Consider the following 23,340-nt stretch of genomic DNA (forward strand, 5'->3'; position numbering starts at 1 on the left):
AGTCATCAAGAGTGACACGTGTCAACATTTGGCAAAAATTAATTAAGGATTTATCCTTATTAATTCTTTGATTAATTTAACTTAAATCAAATAAATTAATTGATTTAAATTTAAAATGTGATTGATTAATTGATGGAGTCAAATCACGAACCAAGCTTCAAATCAAGTTCTGGTTCTTTCATCGATGAATAAAATCCACAATCAAGGCCAAATCCAACTGTAGGCAAGACTAGGAGAGCCTATAAATACGAGGCTCCAAGACAAAGAAATGGGTCAGAAATTCATCAAAACACCTAGACTCTCAAACTCCCAAACACTCAGAAGATACAGAAAAATCTCTGCGTTCTTTGTCATACTTGTGAAGAACCACCAAGCACCTTTACACATGCCGGTTCCTCCATCGCCATTAGCCAAAACCCTGAGGCATTTGTTTATTCGAGATCAAGTCATCACGATTTTCGGATCAACAACACACACTTTTTTTCACCCAGAAGATCGAATCAGAGGATTAAAAATTGTAGCAGAGATTGTAACCCTAAATTCATTAATACCAATTATTACTTTGTATACGTATTCTTGGGTTATTTATTGCAAGAATTTCGTGTTTACAACTCTTTTTCTAGCACTTCCATCGACTTATAAGTAATTTAGGCTATTCTTATATTACCAATTAATTTTTAGTGGAATCTCAACTTTTTTAAAATTATTTATCTCATGGAAAATCCAAATTCTCCTCTAAATGAACGGTTAACAAAAAGTAAACTTTAACGCAAAACTCTCGGTACTGTTCACTTTAATGAAAAATCATATTTTTACATTAAAAAGTCAATCTTGTTACTATTCACTTTACCCTTTATTTTATCCTTATCGTTAAAATTCAAAGTTTTCAAACCCTTTTCATTAGTTTTCCTTAACAAAAATGGTTTTATTATAACAAATGATTCTAGTGTTTTCCTTGTTTTGTATACCTAATTCTAAAGGGGATAGAGTGATGATGTTAAATGAAGAAAAAAAGAGAGATGCCATTTTTGTTCGTACCGGATTTTCGAGGTTGACTCAAATCAAAACATTGTTTGGTAATTGGAGTAATGAACTGAGCAGACATAAAAACCTGTGCGAACTTAAAGGTTAAAAAAAAGGTTAAAAAAAAAAAACTTAAACGAAAAAATCTCAGTATTGTTTATTTTAACAAAAATTCACACTTTTACATTAAAAAGTCAATCCTGTTATTATTTATTTTACCCTTTATTTTATTTAAAACTCAAAGTTTTTAAGTATTTTTCATTAATTTTCCTTAAAAAAAATAGAAAGTGAGAAAAATGCCCGACAAAATTAGTTGTGGCTACTAGAGTCAAGAAGCATATGGACCAGGGTGGGTCGCTCTTGGCATTTTCTATGATACTTGTTGTCGGTAAGGTTTTGTAAACAAAACTAGACCCGAGTATTAATTCTTGTTTCTTTGTTTTTTTTTCAATTACAAGCCGATTAATGCTTCTATGTACACTTATAATCCCCACGCAAGTTTGTAGGTAATGCCAGGTAATGGTGAACGCCCTACCCACTTCCCAGTCCAAGCAAATAGTGAGAAAATAAATTAATGGATGATACATGGAAAATTAAATTTGGAGATAAAATTTGCAAATTATATAATATGTCACCTATACGAATTAACACATTTATCAATATTTAAATAATAAATCAATCATCAACTACCATATAATTTAGTTTCCAAAATTTTATTTACAAATTTAGTCTTTAGTATTACCCTCAATTAATTATTTAATGTTGATTAGTAAACACTAAAACTTCATTGCTTTGGGATTTGGGAGTGTCTGAAGGTCCTTCATGATCAATGTCTTTAGATGGTGGAGCAAAAGCGCGTACAATTAATTATCATGTTGTTTTTGGATTTTTATTGAATCAAAATACTTGGATCATAATGTTAAGAAAAAGAACCAGAGAAATCTAAAGAGACTTTCTTAAAAATGAGATTCTTCATAATTTATTTATCATGTTTTTGGTACAATATTTATAATATCGGGGCAAAAATTAATGTTAAAATGTAAGATAACAGAGAATTCATAGAAAGCACAATTTTAAGATAATCTCCTTAACATTTATAAAAAATATGACTACTCAGTGTGACGTGTCATTCCTTTGTTAGACAAATAATTTCTATATATTTAAATTTATATTATTACTTTTTTGCTATATATAGACCCCTCCAGTCCAACAACATCCAATATCCCACTTCAAACTTGTAATCCAAAACCAAAACCTCAAACTCTCTCTCTATTGCTTTCTCTTCCTTTCCACACTTCTTTCTTACAGCTTGTATCCATACACAAGAAAATTAACCAAAATGCGCATGTTATCCAGAAACGCTACGTTCAACTCTCACGGCCAAGACTCCTCCTACTTCTTAGGTTGGCAAGAGTATGAGAAGAACCCCTACCATGAGGTCCACAACACAAACGGGATTATTCAGATGGGTCTAGCAGAAAATCAGGTAATTAATTATTATAATTTACGAGCTTAATTTTTTATTACTACCATGCATATATGTTACCATATGTAGTTATATTTAGTATATAAACTTTGTGCGCGTTTCAATATTTTTTTTTTCTAGCTCTGTTTTGATCTTCTCGAGTCATGGCTGGCTAAGAATCCAGAAGCAGCTGCATTTAAAAAAAATGGAGAATCCATATTTGCAGAGCTTGCTCTCTTCCAAGATTATCATGGCCTTCCCGCGTTCAAAAAGGTAAACTTATAAATTATAATAATTTATAGTATAAGCTCACTTTTCGTTAATGCAATTAAAAGCTACTACTAGAACAAGTCTTCTAGCCGGTTGCATGTCTAACTCAGCTTTTGATTATTTTTTTCTTACAGGCAATGGTAGATTTCATGGCGGAAATCCGAGGGAACAAAGTGACCTTTGATCCCAACCACTTAGTGCTCACCGCCGGTGCAACTTCAGCGAATGAGACCTTTATTTTCTGCCTTGCTGACCCCGGCGAAGCCGTTCTTATTCCTACCCCATACTACCCAGGGTACGTATATTAACCTTCACTTCATTTTTTTTTCTTTGTTTTTAACAAACAATTTGAACTGTAAGACCTACTTTCTTAGTATTCTGACGTGGGGCATGAACTCCATTTCGGGATAAGAAATAACTAAACACTAATTTCATCCCTAATAGCCGAGTATTTTCTTACGTGTCTTACAGATTTGATAGAGACCTTAAGTGGCGAACTGGAGTCGAGATTGTACCCATTCACTGCACAAGCTCCAATGGCTTCCAAATTACTGAAACCGCTCTGGAAGAAGCCTACCAAGAAGCCGAAAAACGCAATCTCAGAGTCAAAGGAGTCTTGGTCACGAACCCATCAAACCCATTGGGCACCACAATGACCAGAAACGAACTCTACCTCCTCCTTTCCTTCGTTGAAGACAAGGGCATCCACCTCATTAGCGATGAAATTTACTCCGGCACAGCTTTTAGCTCCCCATCCTTTATAAGCGTCATGGAAGTTCTCAAAGATAGGAACTGTGATGAGAATTCCGAAGTTTGGCAGCGAGTTCACGTTGTCTATAGCCTCTCTAAGGATCTTGGCCTTCCGGGTTTTCGAGTTGGCGCCATCTACTCCAACGACGACATGGTTGTGGCCGCCGCTACAAAAATGTCAAGCTTTGGTCTTGTTTCTTCTCAAACTCAGCACCTTCTCTCCGCCATGCTATCCGACAAAAAACTCACTAAGAACTACATAGCCGAGAACCACAAAAGACTCAAACAACGTCAGAAAAAGCTCGTCTCCGGCCTTCAGAAATCTGGCATTAGCTGCCTCAACGGCAATGCTGGCTTGTTCTGTTGGGTGGATATGAGGCACTTGCTTAGGTCCAACACCTTTGAAGCCGAAATGGAGCTCTGGAAAAAGATTGTATACGAAGTTCACCTCAATATATCTCCTGGATCGTCTTGTCATTGCACGGAACCTGGTTGGTTCCGTGTCTGCTTTGCCAACTTGCCCGAGAGAACTCTGGACTTGGCAATGCAGAGACTGAAGGCATTTGTGGGGGAGTATTACAACGTCCCTGAGGTCAATGGCGGCAGCCAAAGCAGCCATTTAAGCCACTCAAGAAGACAGTCGCTCACAAAGTGGGTTTCCCGGCTATCCTTCGATGACCGCGGTCCTATTCCCGGTAGATGAAAGGTAGCCTGGTCTGAGTACAAGAAACCGCTAAGGAAAATTACATTTTAGACCAAACATTTTTTCTGCCAAAAAGTTAATTGGTTGAATTTTTTTTTCGTTTTAGTTTTTTTTTTTCTCCGAATGTAGAGAAGTGCACACGGTCCGTGTTTGGGGATGTGAAGTGGCTTTCGCTTCATTTGTAAAAAGGGTGTGTTATCCACATACCCTATTTGACTTCTCACATACCTTTTGATTATTTCTGTCCCTTGATCTTCTTTAATTCATCCGATTGGACGACCGAAAATTAAAAAAGTGTGTGAGAAGTAAAATGGGGTGTGTGGATATCACACCCCTTTGTAAAACTAGTTTTGGTGATTGTGTGGCACCAAATTTCCTTTATGTCTTCGAAAACAAAAATTACTCCATTGTGATTATGATGCATTATTGATTCTATACAATGTGATTAGTGTATCATGTATATTCTATTCTAGCGCGAACTCCCATAATCATATTGTTCACTCCCTAAATTCGTCATGGGTATCGCAGACATGCCAAGAATTTACTCGAACAGGGAACTGGCGGGTTGCGAGCGTGCCACTACTAGATGCTGCTAGTAGACGAGATTTGAATGGTTGAGATTGCACCTGAGTTCGACTTCTAACCAAGAGATTGTGCCATTGAATGGGAGTGGCTCAAATCAAGGTTCTTTCTTTGCCTTAAAGATAAGGATTTTACTTATGTGGAGAAATGCAACAACATGAAAATGACAAGGGTGAGGAAAGTAAATGACTGGTATTGTAGATTGCTTGTAAAGTAAATGACTAGAAATGAGTTGTACATAAACTACAAAGGAGATCGATACTATCGGGTGAGTAGCGGAGCTAATAAACTAGACAAAAAATATCTTTTCTAAGGAAAATATTGCTAAAAGAACTGGGATCTGGGTTGATTACAGCTTTTGGATGCAAATCTGGCTTGAAAGCAGAGTTTGGTTGTTTGTTTGTTTGATTGGTTGAGTGTCGTTCTCTCTGGGGCCTCTTTTTCCTTTTATAGGCGAATTAGCCCGACTGCTGTGACTTTGCTCTTGCCTGAAAGCACTTGGAGGGTAGTGAGTCATCAACTTTTTACTTGTATTGCCACTGAAAAGTTTTTTTTTTTGGGCTGATTATGAGTTAGTCCCCATCACTTGACATTTAAAATCATAAGCACATGGCCTATGCATTAATGGGAAGGCGCCAATTTGTCTCTGGGCTTGATGCTTGGGCTTCGGGCAAGTCTCCCTTTAGTTGGTATATCCAGGCTTCCACACACTTGCAACCCAATGTTCAAATATTAACCGAAACAGTGCCCCCTTTAATCATTGTTGAGGCTATAATCCCAAGCGCTAATAATGATTAAATAGCCGTCGCACGCCTTCTCTCGGGACTTACACCATTTAAAGCAATCGTTTGCTAACTAAAACCTTTGCACTAATCCATGAATTCCACTGTTAATTAACCACTTATTATATAATCCTCACTTAACCTCTTCAGCAAATCATTTTAACCATTTCAAGCGTTCGAACTCTTAGAAATTCCAGTACGTTCTTGCCTTCTCAATTCTTGCCCCCTAATTCCAACTTTTCCTTCTATCTTCTTCTCAAAGTCCTTAATGGCACCCAAAGTTACTCAAATCCAATCCTCCTGCGAGACTGATAAGGGGATTTCCACCATGCGCCGCTTACTCAATGGCCTTCATCGCCCTCACGCAGGCCTGTACACTGAACTCTTGTTCAATGAGGGAGGAGTGCACTCTTTGGGACCTGCATGGACTTCTCAGGTCCTTATTGCTGTTGAAATAAACATGCCCAAGGAGAAATGGTTCACCTCCAACTCATTTCAGGCTAAGTCGGGCATTTCTTCCTCTAAATGGTCAAACCAACGTCGTGGCTTCCCAGTCATGAAAGATGAGGCATAGACACAATGGATAAAAGAACTCGAGCCCACCTTTAAGCAGAAGTGGATGAACAACGAAATTTATGAGCTGAGAATGCTCTCTAAAACCACCATGATCGTTAAACCCGAGCTTCTTACAACAATTCTTCTCTTTTAGAACTCGGGCACCAATACCTTTGACTTCAGGATGGGTCCAATGTCCTTAACTATCCTGGATATGGCATAGGTCTTCAGGCAAAATTGTGGACGTTACCTACGACTAGGTTCCTCCTTCTAGTCCGACCGCTGAAAGTTCGAGCAATCATCCCCCCTTTCTTCATTTGGAGTATAACTCTATGACTTTTAAGAGTTATGGAACTTCCTTCATGGGTTTTATCTCATTTTCCAAGAAGGAATTTGGCCCCTCTTCCTCCAAAGCCAACAGAGATCAAGAGCATATGTATTTCCTCTTCTACTGGCTCAACAAACATGTCTTCCCCAATAAGTCCAAGGCAATGAAGATCAAATGGATTCCTCAGGTGGAAGCTCTTCATAACTTTGATGTTGTGACCACGGGCCCCTTCCTCCTTGCTCATCTCTATCATATTTTGTATGAGATCACAAAGGGTAAACCATTCGAAACCAACCTTAATGGCCTAACTTGGATGATCTAGCTTTGGCTTCAATGGTATCTCTTCAAGCTTCGGGCTCCCAACTTAGAATTCTTAGAAGAAGTGGCCCCTGGCCGAATCCTCGCTGAAGCATCTCCTACCAATCATTTCACATTCTGATATCTGTACTTCTTCAGAGTCTGCAGGACTCGGGTAGATCTGGAGTGGGGCGCTTTAGTGCTTAGGAGATACCCATGGTTCAGTGACCAAGCTTTCCAAGACGCTTTTGGAGAATATGCTAGTCCTATTTGTAGAGAGAGATTTATCAGTTGCATCCAGTCGAGGGATCTGGCTTGAGGTGTGAGGACTGACCGCTACGAGCGCGGGCTAGAAGTCGATCACCCAAACTTCTATAGTAGGCAGTTGGGCTTTAGACAAGCTATTCTGGTGCCATTCTTTGACTCCGTTCAATGTGGCACCTTCTACCATCTTTATTCTCCACCTGAAGTTACTTTTCAAGCCACCCGACGCAGTTTTGAGGTCATGAGCAAGGTCGCCTGAAAGCCCATGGCTCTTAATTTTGAATGTACTTCAAGCTTTGCTTCTTGGTGGGAGATAAAGTGGACCACAATATATGGATGAGACCTGCACGAAGCCCATGATCGCCTCTTCAATCATCTCTCTATCAAGTCTTATCTTAGCTCAAATGAGCTTGAGACCTAGAAGGAAATGGTTCATCAGAAAAACCAGCTCCTTTTAATAGGTATTTCTTACTTTTTTAACTTGAAATTCTTATGAATCTACCCACTTGAATCATTTTACTGATTTCTTTGTACTTGCAACTCAAGGCAACCCTACAGAGATGGTCATCGGGCAAGATGAAAATGCTGCAAACGCCTTCATCCTTCAAAAAGTTGTAGCTGAGGCATAAATGCAAGGTGCTGGAGAGGGCAGAGATGTCTTCAAGTCGCTTAGAGACTCAGCGGGTGAGGTAGAGATTGTAATGGAGCCTCAGGCAACTGTAGTGGAGACTTCAGAGTCTGAGCCAGAAGAGCAACCTTAGGCTCAGCCCTCCATTCTTGAGTCACGGGCAACCCCCACCAAGAAGATAATAAGGCCACAGACTTCAAAATCCTACAAGTCTTCCGCTTCCAAGGCTAAGGCGGGCATAGGTAGGAAGAAACAGAAAGCCTCCAATAAGTGAATTTTGTTTCAACCTTTCCTTCTTACTTGCATTTTGTGTTTAAGAACTAAAAAATCAATTTCTTTTGGGTTTAGGTCCTTACAAAACCAAGAGGCCTACTGTTGTTTCCAAGGATGATCCTCTAGGGGCCGAGATGCATCAACAGGTTAAAGATTTGCAAGATGCTACCCTTGAAGTACTAGAGGTATGGCCTGCTTCTCAAGATTATTCCCTTAACCTCTTCCTTTTCTTAACTATTTGCCCGATTGCTTGAAATAGGCCATAAGGGAAGAAAAGATCTCTTCACCTAAGGCCTCTTCACCTTCAACCTGAATGGTACAAACTTCTCATCCTCGGGCTAAGTCTTCAAAGGTATATCTCTCTTTCATTCTTTTGACTTGTCTATCTACCAATCTTATTAACACTTGTCTTTTATCTTTGTAGGTTAAGGTTAAGGAACCTGTGTTGTCGGTGACTCCAACCTCCTAATTCAATCCAGAGACAAAGGAAATGATGCATTTTGTAGACAAGGATACTAACTTGGTGGTATTTATTATTTTAGCACTTTTATGCTTGAAGCCTCCTTTCCTCATTCTATACTTATTTTCTGTTTACTCTTTTCAGTCTTCCCCTGCACCAACCTTTCATCAATCGACAACATCTGCATTTATGGAGCATGTATTCCCTGAGATCCTTGTGGTTTCAGAGGTTATTAACCCGCAAGTTTCTCAAGCTGCAGATAGGGCTAGCTTGCCCGTTCCTTCTTAGGGTCCTACTAAGGTATAGAAACTTTTCTCCTTCTGTTTTTCTTTTCTGCATTAGTTAGTTTGTTGACACTTATCTTTTTCTATTTCACAGGCCTCTGGTGAAGGTTTGGGCACCATTTCTCATCCTTTAGTTAGCAAAGATGATCCCTCTCAACACCCATATGTCACCACTCATCCTTCTCCTTCTTCCAAGGCTTTAGGCTTAACTCAGGTACACCACTTTTCTTGTTTTACTCTTTGTTCTATGTCCTGATTTATAATCTTTCTTCTTAATTTATTTTCTTGGTTTCCCACAGGGTTCTGGTGAAGACTCAAGCAAATATCCTCCTCATCTATTGCGTAAGACCGAGCTTCCCCGACCTCTCTTAGCTTCTGGGGTCACGGGGACTCTTATCCCTAGGCCTAAGAAGAAGATTAAGACCCTAACTGCTCCTATTTCTCAAGCGCCTCTTTCTATTGAAACTTCCTGTCTTGCTACACTCTCTAAAGAAGCTGGAACACTACTTTCCACTTCTGCACCTACTTCTATAAAAACATCTTTACCCAAGCTTTTTAAAGAGTTTGGGCAACTTAAGGCAAAGCTAAGATCCTTAAGGTATCCTTCTGAGTCTTCAGGTCTTCAAGATCAATGCCGAGTCTTCCAAGAGTGGTCAAGGAGAAAATTCTCAGCATCATTCAGTCTCAAGGCCCTCCATGATGTAGAAAAGGTTGTAACTAACTTGTTTAAGGCTGATCAACTATCAAAAGTTCAGTATGAGTCATTCCTCTCATATTTCGAGAACTTGAGAGCTCTGAGGGATCAATATCTAAGGGCTGAGAGGCAAGCCAATCGAGTGAGGTGTTTTAAAGAGAAACAATCCACTGTTTCAACTCATATCCAACAGTTGGTGGATGAAGGATCAACCACCAAGGAGAGGATCAAAATAGTGTCTTCTGAGATCCAAAGGTTAAAGGAGCAACTAACTGTGCTAAGGGCTGAGCAAGCGACTCTCCTTGGTAAACTTCAGCAGCAAGTTGAAGAAGTGAAGAAGGCAAATATGGAACTAGAAGATGCCAAGTCTTAACTTATCAATAGGAGCACTGTTTTGGCCGAGCCTAGCAGAATTTTCTCAACTATGCAGACTTACCACTCCAGAATAATCACTATAGGTGAAGATGTAGATTTGTTAGGCTAAGGCCATTGTAACTTTCTTTTTATGAAATAACATTATTCTTTGCCTTTACTTCTTGCATTATATTAAAGCTCTTACAGCACCATCTAACTTCACTTCTTTTCTAAAATCACTAACTCTCTTTAATACAACAATTTCTAACATCCCCGAGAATTGGATGATATCTCTTTAAAAACTTGGTATTAACTGGATGTGTTTGCAAGTTTTCCTCCAAATCTGTCAAGCAATATTCTCCCTTATCCAGTGCTTGGTGAATGATAAAAGGTCCTCCTCAAGTAAGACTCATTTTCCTAAAGCCTCCAACTTGAGCTCCTAAAGGTAGAATTGTTTTCGATACTAGCTCTCCTTACTTGAAGGTTTTTAACTTTTACCCATTTGTTGTATGCTCGGGCAACAATTCTCATTTTCCTGTTTCTTCTCTCTTCCATACACCACAATCTTTTAATTAAGGACCTGACTACAATTACTTGGTCCTTTATTCTTTGTTCTGTCATTACTGGTGTTGGAGAGTAGGGACAATATGGGGTCTATCCCATTCTTTTTTGGTAAGGAATAACCTTTGTTCCAGAAGCTTTTGGGCCGTCACCTTAGTCGGGTAGTCGTCCTTATCAGCTTCTAAGCACTGAAGAATCCCAATACTAGGATTATAAAAGTTGGCTTCTGCCACATTGGCAGTGGGGAGGAATGGCCGTGACTCGACCTCCACCATTTCCCAAAATCCTGGTCTTATAGCTCCTTCCTTATGGTAAACTGCTACTTGTTGATGTAGGGTGGAATGCACCGAGAGACTCTGATGAATCCAATATTGGCCCAGTAAAGCTTCATATGTGGAAGTACTATCCACAACGAAGAAGGCTAGCATGATTTGCATGAAGCCCAAGTCAACCTCCAAAGGCAATATCCCATGAGTTCTAGTAATGGCTTCGGAGAAACTGGAAACTGTTAGATCCGTGAGGATAAAATCTTCCTCATTTCTAGACATCTTTTTCATTTGCTTGTATAGCAACACATTGACCTGCAGCTTCTTCATCAATCAAAACCCTCTTGAAGGGTATTCCCTCTAGATAAGTAGTTATATAAATAGGCTTAAGATGGTTAGCTAGGGTCAAACTCGGGCGACTGAAGACCATTATGTCCGAGTACACTCTATCGGGCTCTTTCCTTGCAAGCTTGGGCAAACTATTATGCCCAACTCCTTTTTTCCTACTTCTTCAACACTAACATGTGCCATCATAGGTTCTGTTGCCAAGTAATCACCCTTCATTGTGCCGGGTTGATTATGCTTGGGACAAAACATAGCAGATAGAACATATGTCATGTTTATGTGGAAGTTGCTAGCCTAGGTAAGTCCTTATTCTTGCTCCCAATGTGGCTCATGAATCATTTAACCAGGCTTCTGCTTCTTTGGGTAGCATCAACTCGGGCAACCTTTCTTCCAGAGTTATGCCAAAGTTCTGTGTCCGTGCTGAGTTTTCACAGAGAGTATCAACTAGCAATGGTGCGGGCAACCCTCTCTCAGGTGAGATAGTTCCCAAGCATATTGGCTTCAGGCTCCATCTTGGTGTTGATATCATCACCATGTCCTCTTGAGCTCTCATCAAGATTTTGTACTTTCCTGGATGCGGGTTATGTGGCACATGATCTCCTTCCTATTCAGTCTTGCTATTTGCTAACTCTACCTATTTTTGTTTTCCACTGAAGTTGATTTCTTCCCCATGAGGTACTTTCTCAAACTTCATATTCTCGTAGGTTTCTGAGGCAGTGGGGACTTTTAATGAGTTCATAAGGGTTTTGTGATACCTCTGAACTCTCCTAATCATAGAAGCTCCAATTTCCTTGACAAGTTTCCTATCTTTTCCAACCACATACCATTTCCGCCCGCGTCAGGCATGATTCTTCTTTGTGACTAGATTCACTATCATTTCCCTTCTTTTGACATCTTCACCAGCATAGCTTGGCTGGGGTGGCCTCACATCCACCCATCTTGGTGTTTTGGCTTCTCTGTCTTCCACTTCTTCAGAGGTTTCATAATTTCTGAATACTTTTAACTAGCCCTACGATTGAGAATCTCCTCCCAACCTTTGGAAAACATTTCTTAAGGTCTCTCTCTCAACTGTTCGTAAGACACTTTTACGGGTTTTTTGTTATTCGTTTTCTCTTCTTTTGATCAACTCCTGATCAATGATAGCTCATGATGCTGGTACTTCCAACTCACATTCACACTGACACCTGCCACATAATACCACTTCTTTTACTATGGTTGCTTTAGGCTTCTCAGGCAACTTGATGGCTCCTTATGTTGGCCTGTCAACTACTTGCCTCCTTTTTGCTTTTACTTCCCAGGTGACCTTCCATTTCCCTTCTCAGCCCACATTAGGTTGATCATGTTTATTGGGGCTTCTAGGAAGGGATCCATGTCGATCATCATATTCGCTTGTGGTTTTTCCAGCAGCAATTTTCCTTTCACTATAAGGTCTTGTATCCAATCCCTAAATTGGACACAGTTGGTTATGGATTGATTAGAAGTATAATGCAGTTTGCAATACTTCTTCCTTTTTAGCTCTTCTGGCTTAGGCATCTTCTTGGTACTGTCGGGTACAATCACTCTTGCCCGCACGAACTCCTCATAGATCTTCACGACCTTGGTTAAATTAAAAGAGTAACTCTAGTATTTAGGGGGTTTCATAGGGATAAAACCATCATCATTCATTACCACTTTCTGATCCTTGACTGGCTGGACTAACCCCTTCACTATTAAAGGCTTAAAGGGGGTAGTCATCTCTGCTACACACATGTCCATCCCTTCCCTTCCATGGCCATCATTTTGTTCTGGCTTTAGCTCTTCAAAATCCACTTGGTGGATTGCAGCTTTGCTTTTGTAGAAATGGGGCACCTTAGACGAGTGCTTCATTTACTGTTCTTCAAGCAACAGCTTCTCATACTTTGTGGTAGCAATCACCAACTCTTGCAACTCATTGAACTGCACATCATAAAACTTCTTCCTTAAAGGTAGCCACAAAGCCTTTTGAGCAACGAATATGAGTTGGGCATGATTGATAGGGAACTGGCACCTTATTCTTGTCCTTCTAAACCTCATCATGAAGTCTTCTGTAGACTCATGTTCATATTGTTTCACCTCCACAAGGTCATTAATGGACATCTCAGGCTTCATCCTATAGAACTGTTCATGGAAGGCTATCTCCATTTACCCCCAGTTAGCAATAGAATTGGAGGGGCAACAAAGAGTACCATTGAGATGCCAAGCCAACCAACGAGTTCCTAAACAACCTCAACTTATAATTAGGATTATCTTCAAATGCCACATAATGGTTGGAGAACTTGAAGATGTGATCTCTAAAGGATACACTGCCATCATCTCCTCTGAAAGTTGGAAATACGGGCATCTTAAAGTTGAGAAGAAAAGGATTCTGCTCATCAATATACTACGAGTATGGCTTTTGATAAGTGATTCTGAACAGCAGGCGAGCTTGGGGTTGAGCATTCTAAGCTATCACCCTTCTTAGCTCGGCCAATTCATCCTTGAGTTGTTGGTGAGCCGCGTTGTTGTATAGGGTATGTAGGGCTTCCCACTTTGGGCTGCGATCATTGCTCTAGAAAGTCTCTTTCCTTGGTTCGAGCTTTCTCCACTTAGCATCCCCTCCTTTACTGGTCAATGATAGAGGGCTATAAAGAGGAGGCTTCTCTACCTTGGTAGGGTCGCCTTTTCCACTAGATTCTCTAATCAACGGGGGCATCCCATACCTTGGTCTCTCCTTCTTATTCTACCCCCTACTATCTAGTGAAAATAATAAGGGGTAGGGCAACTCCGCTTCTAGCATTTCCTCCAACACTGGCTAACTAGGTCCATATTCTTCCTTGTTTTTTCCTTTATCCTTCTTTTCCTCAAGCAAAGGAAACAAGGGAATAACTGGTTCTTTCTCAGGATTAGCTTCTCTCATTACTTCCCTGGCATGACTATTTCTTGGAGTAAAGTACTCCAGATCTAATCTTCTTTGCAAACCCCCTATCAAAGAATAGAGTCTGCTTACTTCTCCTCTGGTTTCCAGAGTTATACACTCTATAGTTTTCAGTACTTGCATCATAGTGGCTTGCAAGTTTTCATTGGTCACATTCCTTCCTAACTTCTCGGATGAGGTCAGGCTTCCCATAATATCTTTTCTTTGTGAGATGGGGAAATCTTCTAGCTGATCTGTCATGCTTGATTTTGGTAGACACTGGGGTGGCTCGTATTTTGTATTCCACTTGAAGGTTTTCTTCTTCCTTCTTCTTCTTGGCATACAAGACTAAATGTGTCCCACTGGGCGAGCTAATCTGCCCACCCCCTAAATTCACCATATGCATCACAGACATGCCAGGAATTTACTCGAACATGGAACTGGTGGGTTGCGAGCATGCCACTACTAGATGCCGCTAGTAGACGAGATTTGAATGATTGAGATTGCCGCTGAGTTCAACTTCTAACCAAGAGATTGTGCTATTGAGTGGCAGTGGCTCAAAACAATGTTCTTTCTTTGCCTTAAAGATAAGGACTTTACTTATGTGGAGAAATGTAACAACATGTAAATGACAAGGTTACTAGAAATGTAAATGACAGAGGAATGTAAATGACCGGTATTGTAGATTGCTTGTGACCTAAATGACTGGAAATGAGTTGTACATAAATTACAAAGGAGATCAATACTACCGGGTGAGTAGTAGAGCTAATAAATTAGACAAAAGATAGCTTTTCTAAGGAATCTATTGCTAAAAGGACTGGGATTTGGGCTGATTACAACTTTTGGATGTAAATCTAGCTTGAGAGCAGAGTTTGGTTGTTTGTTTGTTTGATTGGTTGAGTATCGTTGTCTCTGGGGCCTTTTCTTCCTTTTATAGGTGAATTAGCCCGACTGCTGTGACATTGCTCTTGCCCAAAAGCACTTGGAGGGTAGTGAGTCATCAACTTTTTACTTGTATTACCACTTAAAAGTGCTTTTTGGCTGATTGTGAGTTAGTCCCCATTACTTAACATTTAAAATCATAGGCACATGGCCTATGCATTAATGGGAATGCGCCAATTTGTCTCTGGGCTTGATGCTTAGGCTTCGGGCAGGTCTCCCTTTAGTTGGTATCTCTGGGCTTCCATACACTTGCAACCCAATGTTCAAATATTAACCCAAACACATACATTCCTTGCCAATTGCCATATAGCATACTTAATGGTACCACTGTAGTTTGCGGCTTGAGAAGGTGACTGAATCATATGCTCATGTCATATATACGTTGCTGACGTTCGACGGCAGATCTCCACTAATGCTTTAATACCCTCTACATTTTTGAAACCGTGTGTAGGAAAGTCAAATTTTAATATATTTAGGTGATGATGAACCTTTCACGTATTATAATATGCGCAAGTGACATGTATGCATATCCCATTAGTAGGCTATATTAATAAAAACAAATTCACATGTTCTAGTTTGAGTGAAATATGCTAAAATGTTTTTCGATCAAAAGAAGAGTTAGGAACCATTATAGGAATAGGTTATATATATAGTACTTGCATCCCCATGAGAAAATGCACATCCCCACGAGAAAAAGCACATATTAATGGTATTCTCATGGAGCTAGACTCCTAGGACTATCTTGGATAATCTCGAACTTGTCCTAAGTAGGATTTAGTAATGTCATTTTCTAGTGTTAATTTAGATGATAAAGCTAGACTGGTTTTCATTGGCTACCATTTTTTCATAAATTGTTCCCTTGAGAAGTTTTGGGCTAGAACAGGGCCTAAGAGGATCTCCACCTATCAGTCAAAGACAAGGGCAAAGCAAGGGTAGAGGCACTATTTATACTAAATAGTACTTGCCTTTGTGTAACTTTAACTGTTGGAACCAAATTCGTGCACCTCCGTGAGCAGTGGTTAAGCACAAATTAGAGCAACATGCAAAACAGTGAAACAATAATGAGCAAGCCAAGAGCCTAGGGGAGGGGGGTGTTTTAGCCAAATGCTCTCCAATGGTCAAGTTAGTGAATGATTTTAGACTCAAGCAGTGGGCAAGAGAATTCAAGTGTTTAGATTGCGTTACCATAGATGAACCTTAGGTGGGTGTATTTATTCTGTGGAGAAAGAGACATTTTTAGGATAGAATCCTTGTTCTAAGCTGAGAGAATCCTTTAGGATATCTAGAATTAGATATTGCACCCTCTTAGGAGTTGTCATTACTTGTGGCGCATGCCAATCCTTAGATTGTAAGAACTCCCATACTTATAGGATTTTATTGTGTCCATATACGTATCAGATCACGTGTCTTGTGGATCAAGAATGGTCATCCAACAGAGTCGCTAAGACTCTGCCTAATGCCCCGAAGTCGATTGATGGTGGCACCACTACCCTGTCTAATACAGCTTTGCCCAAAACTGGTGAGTCTATGACTGGATTTCTGAGCTAACTGTATGCGGATCAGCCTTACTCTGGCACTGAAAAATCATGGCCCCACACAATCATTTGAAATGGCAAGGCCAAGTACTATTCCATTCTTTTTATAGTTTGAAAATGTTTAATTATATTAAATTATTTCAAATACAAGGCAAAAGCATAGTATTACACAAATATAATTAATTTAAAAAAGGCAAAAAAAAAAAAATCCCTTAATAATTTAACCAACTGCGAAATTGAAACAATTATATTCTTAATAGCATTCAACATAGGGGATAAAGTCATTGTGACTCGGTCCATTATGTGTATGGAACTTCCTTATCTTTCATGATAAGTCTTCTTCTCATGATGTGATTTTTTTTTCACTTCTACAAAAACATTTTGAATTAGAAAACTCATTGTTGATGTGTCAGGATATGATCACCCTATCCTTCCCGTCTTGCCTTTCTTGCCTTGCAGTGGGGTCCACCTTTTCAATTTTGTCGGGCCATTCTCCTTCTAAGAACACACTCCCCTAGCAAGAAAAATAAAATAAAATATGCGTTGGCATCGGTTTGACATCATACTAACGTCGGCTTTTCCTCTATCACAAGGTTGGGCTTCTCCTACTCGACTTTTGGGTGGGCAGTGGTTGGCACACCACTTGCCTTTGCTTTATTGGATTACATGGAGGTGTTTTTGGGCTTGAGGATAACATTGTTGTGTTTGTGTTTGCCTTTGCCTTCCACCAATGAGTGGAGATGCTCTAAACTGACCCTCTGAAGAGCCTTGAGCTATTTTAGCCTACGCAAGATATGTCTAATTAAAGTTTATTTCTGTCATTTTGTACAAAATATGCTCTTATAGTATGAAAATTTGAAAGGGTGAAATGTTTTCCCATCATTTATCAAATGTCTATAAATAAAATATCTTTTTCTTTGTCAAACTAAAAATAAAATGGTTTAGCAGATGACGTTTTGCCGCATTGACGGAAAGCAATCATATCTATGCACTCTGGTGTGTGTTCAACTCGCACCGATTTCTGTCTCCCTAACAACTAAATATCTAACTCATTAACACTATTGCTCTACCAAAAATAAAAGTGAAAGTTTTTGGTTTAGTAATCATTAATAATTTTAAAGCCATTGAGGGTCACGAAGTTCTCTTTGTATGACAATGCATGTTGAACTGAAAAGGAGTACTAGAATGGAATAATGAACCTAAAGTTGGAACTGTTGTGGAAGTTCAAAGCGGATTGTCAGCACTACACAAGATTTTGGAACAGGGTTGCGTTGGTGGAAGGGTGTTTGGAGAGAAGGGGAAAGAGAGTTGTAATTGGCTGAAGATCTAGGAAGTGACCAGATTTTGGAATTCTAACCGGAATAAAAATCAAGAATGGAAGCTTGGTGAGTGGAGGCTCAGCTGACTTTATTAGCACTCTAATATTTATTCTTCTAAATATTACAAAATAATTTTTATATATATTAGAGTTTATTATGGAATAAAGTGGGTGGAAAATAGTGTTTCAATTTTGTTTATTATGGGTGAGATCATAATGTAACAGTCTTGCTCTCCTAAGGATCCACAAGATCATATTAGTATAGATTCAAAGACTTAAAATATTTGACACCTTAATAAAGCAAAACCAACTTAAAACTCATGAACAATTAGAAAACTTATTTTCTTATTTTGCTTTATTAAGCTGTCAAATATTTTAAGCTTTTGGATATATATGAATATAATTTTGTGGCTAATATGCGTTTAGTCCTCACATGTGCTCAAAATAAAGACCTTAGGAGAACAAAACTCTATAAATATGTAAATGAGAAAATAAGACATTAGGGTGAGCAGCCTCCTTAATTTGTGTTGTTTAATATAAGGGAAAATTAGGTTCACATTCTTGTTTTTGTTACTCCATTGATTAAAATCCTATTCATTTTCAATTTTTTATTAAGGTCCTTGGGTATTAATAACATCATTAATTATTTGAATAATAAAATATTTTTATTTTTAAATATATTCCTTTAATGTTAAAAATGTTACAATTAGTATATTTATATTTATGGCTAAATTTTTTATCATATATTTTTATTTTTAGTTTGTACCTATTTTTAATTTGCAAATATTTTTTTAATTTGTACCAATTTTCTTTTCATTTTTAATTTGTACCCATATATTAGTTTCTTTTTGTGCCCATATTTTTTAAAGTTTTATTTGTGTTTGTACCCGTGTGTATACCCTCACGTGACATTGTATATTTAATCAATAATAGAAAAATTACATATGATATACTTATGTTTTATGCCTAAACTTTGTGTCATATATTTATATTTTTAGTTTGTACCCACTTTTAATTTGCAACATTTTTTTTTTAAATTTATAGTATTTTCTTTTTAGTTTTATTTTATACCCATATATTAATTTCTTTTAGCGCCTATATTTTTAAAAATTCATTTGTATTCATAATTTTTAATATTTTATCTATACCCTAATTTATTTCTAATGTACCCATTTTTCTTTATTAATGTACCACTTTGTTATATGTGAAATGTACCATTGTTTTGTAAAATGTACCAATTTTTTTAACACTATGGATACATTCTTTTGTCATTTATTATTTCTTATTTTTACATAGTTTTTATCCATTTATACAATCAAAATGTTAAAATGTTTGAATTTTTTTATTGTAACCGTTTCTAATAGTATTATAATGATGGATTTTAAATTTATAGGATTATAAATCTCATAAAATATCAAACAATTAATGTCAAAACTATAAAAATAAAAATATAAATATTAATAGTAATATAATGAGGTGTACAAAGTCAAGGGACCTTGATCAAACTTTGAATACTATTAAGGATTTAATCAAAGAATGTTAAGGATTAGGGACCGCGTCCAAAATATCCCTTAATGGATTCATTCATAATCTAGATTAGCCTTCTTCATCTTAGTATGCGAAGTCCAGTTAACAGCCATATGATCTTGTGCTCAAAATTGAGGACCTTAGGAGAACAAAACTCTATATACTATAAATGAGAAAATAAGACATTGGGGTGAGCAGCCTCCTTAATTTGTGTTGTTTAATATGAATTTCGGATTCATTCATAATTTAGATTAGCCTTCTTCATCTTATTATGCGAAGTCCAAGTAATAGCCATTTCGATGACATGTGACAAGAATAAAATGTTGCTAGCCCCCCGTTGACATGTATCGATTAGAAAGTGCGTGAAATATTATCTTCCAAAAAGAAAAGCAAAATATTATCTAAAAAATAAAAATATAAAATTGGTTGAACATATTTAAATTTAAATAATTCACCTACCATCCGTATTATAGTTTCAAATTAAATCAAATTTATGATGATTCTGATCTGGTTGTTGTTCGATTATTTCAACAAATTTCTGATAAGTAACCTCCCAAACGGCCCATGATCTTTGCATGTGATAGGATTTAATTGGTTAGCTCTCATTAAGTTATAATTAATATGTATCAATTATTTTTTCCTATAAATTATCAATTAAAATATGGAAGTCGGAATTTTTGTCGATTTCCATGCTCTTTGTTGATTTTCTGCATGTGTTCCTCAATAAAACCTGGTTTTTGATGTACAAATATTCTGGGTTTATAACTTATCAGTGTCTTAGTAAGACTGCGTGCATTAAAACTAATTGAAGATCTCAGGTAGGCCTACCATACACCATAATTTAATTAGCATATTTAACTATCTCAATATTTTTCTTGTAATCAAGGGTCAAAGAGGACGGCCAACGAGATCCCAAACGGCAGATGTAAATATATATTTCCTTTAAAGCTTTTGGAGTGCAAAAAATATTTACTTAGTCAAATCACTTAATTATAAAGAAACATACACTTTAATCTTGTACCTCAGCAATAGTACGGTAGGTAATTAAGCATAGATCTGTACGTTACTCTTCATGTTTTTCTTGAACTTTCCTTCATATATGGATTGTTTGAATTGATGATTCATAAAATTGAATCGATTTTGGACCAACTTAGATCCGGAAGTAAATCCCACAAACACAAGAATGAATAAGATATTAATAAGCTATGTTTGAAATCCAAGCTTCCTGCCACAAAACTTATTGGAGATCACAATGGAATGAGTCAACAGGAAGGTTTAGATGAAACTTTTCAACAGTCCAATCCTTTGGCTGTTGAATGATTTTGAATTCAAATAGATTATTTGTTAATAGTATCATCTGTAAATTATCTTTGGTTTGTTTTGAAGAGTTTGCTCTTCACTCAAACTCTACTTGTAATCTCTATATAAACATTAATACAATACACTCAAACTATCAAGCACAATTCTTATAGATATGTCATGGTTTACGTCTACGTCGGTATAGATTCGTATCCACTGTGTAAATGTGAGTTACATTATACAAGGAGGCTAGTTACCTTTGAGAAAGTAGAGAGGGTACAGTTTTGGACTGAGATCTCTCTCTAAAGCGAGGTGAGGGATCACTTTGAAAGGGCAAGGGTTTTCCTCCCCTTTTACAACAGAAGTCCACAACCGAGAAGTTTTTCTCACTTTGGAAACTTGAGAAGCATTGTTTGTACCTACTTCACTAAGAGCGTCTCCACCCATTGGTGGAGGGCAAGGGCAATTGGAAGGTAAGGGCAATAAAATTGTTCTTACTATTCACTCTAATCAGTAGTTACTTTTGTGCAAGTCCACCCGTTTGGAAGAAGGAAGGGTAAGGGCGATTACTATTCTCAAATATTTTTTTATTTTTTTTCTTTTGTTCTTCTTATCCCTACATATCATTATCACCGTAGATTTTTGAGTAATTTTAAATGTTTAATTTGCAAGTGTTTTGAACTTTGTAAGATTTTTAAAGTGTGAACTTTATAAGTTTTTTTTTTTTTGGTAATTTTTATGATTTTTTTTTCTTATTTTGGATTTTTTAGAGTTGCATTAATCATGGCCATCCTAGTTTCCAATTTTTTGAATCAAACGCTCACAAAGCACCACGTGGCGGCGATACAAAATTATCAAATTTTATTAATCGTACAAAATCTAACGATTAAGATAAAAGAACTATTGGAAATCCAAAGGTCTGCAAGCGTGCTGAAATTGTGCTGTCACATGGGTTTCTGGGCTTGGCTGTCACATAGGTGGGGCCTTCCCTCACCCTCCTGCTGATTAAACAGGCGCAAGTCCGTGTAATTCTTGCAAGGTTGCAAGCCTTTGGCCCAATTGCCTCTTTAATTTTTGATCGGTGGAGAAAGTTTTTGTGGCTTGGAGGCAATTTAACCCAATTGCAATGGCAACAAAGGGACCGGTGGAGATGCTCTACCCCCAAAACAATTGAGCACCAATCACTTTATACCCTCATGGACCTACTAAAGTCTTTGTACCGAGGCACCTTGCCGAAGCATATGAGTTTCTCCAACTAGGAGACCAATTGTGAAATCCCATCCTCGAATTTCACTATTTAAATTTTGTATTTCATGCTCGTGGTTGTTACAATGCGTCCCGAAATTTTGGCGTAAATTGTTTTTTTTTTTAATTTGCAAAAGGACGAAATGGCCCCTATTGGCCTACACGGAGTTCTATGTGGACGTTTTAGATTCTTTCATGTTTTCCTCATTTCTTGGCATATTAGAGTCTTTTTCCCAGTCTTTTTAGGTCTTCATTTACCCCTTTGGTCCTGAGCATTTGTCTCATAATCACATCTTCTAACCAAAGTGTTTGTAGGTTTTCGTTTCACATTCCAAACCACCTTAACCGATTTCTTTCATCCTATTTTCAATTTTGGCTGCTCCTACTTTACATCGGACATGTATGAATTTGGAGGATCTTAGAGAAGAAAGGAGTACGAGTAGCATATATCCAAGCTATAAAGGATATGTATGAAGGAGCAAAGACTGCCGTAAGAACTCATGAAGGACAAACCGAAAGCTTTCCCATAACTGTAGGATTACATCAAGGCTCATCCTTAAGTCCTTACCTTTTTGCGTTGGTAATGGATGAGTTAACAGGACATATTCAAGATGATATTCCTTGGTGTATGCTTTTCGCAGACGATATAGTGTTGATAGATGAAACTCAGGAAGGGGTAAATGCAAAGCTTAACCTTTGGAGAGAAGTGTTGGAATCTAAAGGTCTTCGCCTAAGCCGATCAAAGACAGAATATATGGAGTGCAAGTTCAGTGCAGATGGAGGCCAAAACGAGTTAGGGGTGAGGATCGGAGATCAAGAAATACCAAAGAGCGACCGTTTTCGTTACCTAGGATCTATCTTGCAAAAGAACGGAGAATTAGATGAAGATCTCAACCATAGAATACAAGCTGGATGGATGAAGTGGAAGAGTGCATCTGGCGTGTTGTGTGACCGCCGTATGCCACTGAAGCTCAAGGGAAAATTTTATAGGACGGCAATAAGGCCGGCGATGCTGTATGGCACAGAATGTTGGGCGGTGAAGCATCAACACGTACACAAAATGGGTGTAGCGGAGATGAGGATGCTTCGTTGGATGTGTGGGCACACGAGAAAGGATAAGATTAGGAATGAGGATATCCGGGGTAAAGTAGGAGTAGCCGAAATTGAAGGAAAGATGAGAGAAAATCGGTTACGGTGGTTTGGACATGTGCAAAGAAGGCCTACTGACGCTCCGATTAGAAGATGCGACTATGGGACAGAGGTTCAGGGCCGAAGGGGTAGAGGAAGACCTAGGAAAACTTTGGAAGAGACTCTAAGAAAAGACTTAGAGTACTTGGATCTAACGAAGGACATGACACAGGACCGAGCACAATGGCGTTCTAAGATTCATATAGCCGATCCCACTCAGTGACTTGGATTTTCCAAGTCTCCAACCGAGAAGTTTTCCTCACTCGAAAAATTAAGGGAACACTACCCCAACCTACATGCTCCACTCAGAAAGCTTCAACATACAAGCTTCAACAAAAGAAAATTCAAAGAACTTAGCGAAGAAGGCTTTGGTGTATTTAACACAATACGTTGAAATGAAGGAAAACTTATTTATTGATATCCCCGATAAGCTACAAATATGTACATATACATGAGTCAAAATAAACAAACAAGATGGAGCCTTCACAAAG

The 23,340-nt window shown here is 38.2% G+C and overlaps 1 protein-coding gene and 1 long non-coding RNA gene across 3 annotated transcripts; both read left to right on the top strand.

Annotated features, from left to right (window-relative positions):
• The first annotated feature begins 2,236 nt into the window (after window positions 1-2,236).
• On the top strand, window positions 2,237-4,664 carry LOC103405045 (1-aminocyclopropane-1-carboxylate synthase). Of its 2 annotated transcripts, none has more exons than XM_029094941.2 (4): window positions 2,237-2,509; window positions 2,666-2,761; window positions 2,893-3,053; window positions 3,230-4,664. In XM_029094941.2, exons 1-4 carry the CDS (start codon window positions 2,363-2,365, stop codon window positions 4,209-4,211), a joined length of 1,386 nt encoding a protein of 461 aa, XP_028950774.2. In that variant the 5' UTR covers window positions 2,237-2,362; the 3' UTR covers window positions 4,212-4,664.
• Window positions 4,665-8,055: 3,391 nt separating this feature from the next.
• Window positions 8,056-9,340, top strand: LOC139192071 (uncharacterized). Its single transcript, XR_011575868.1, has 3 exons — window positions 8,056-8,680; window positions 8,759-8,878; window positions 8,964-9,340. It is a non-coding gene; the product is annotated as an uncharacterized lncRNA (long non-coding RNA).
• The last annotated feature ends 14,000 nt before the right edge of the window (window positions 9,341-23,340 follow it).

This window comes from Malus domestica, chromosome 15, assembly GCF_042453785.1.
Source record: "Malus domestica chromosome 15, GDT2T_hap1".
Lineage (NCBI taxonomy): Eukaryota > Viridiplantae > Streptophyta > Magnoliopsida > Rosales > Rosaceae > Malus > Malus domestica.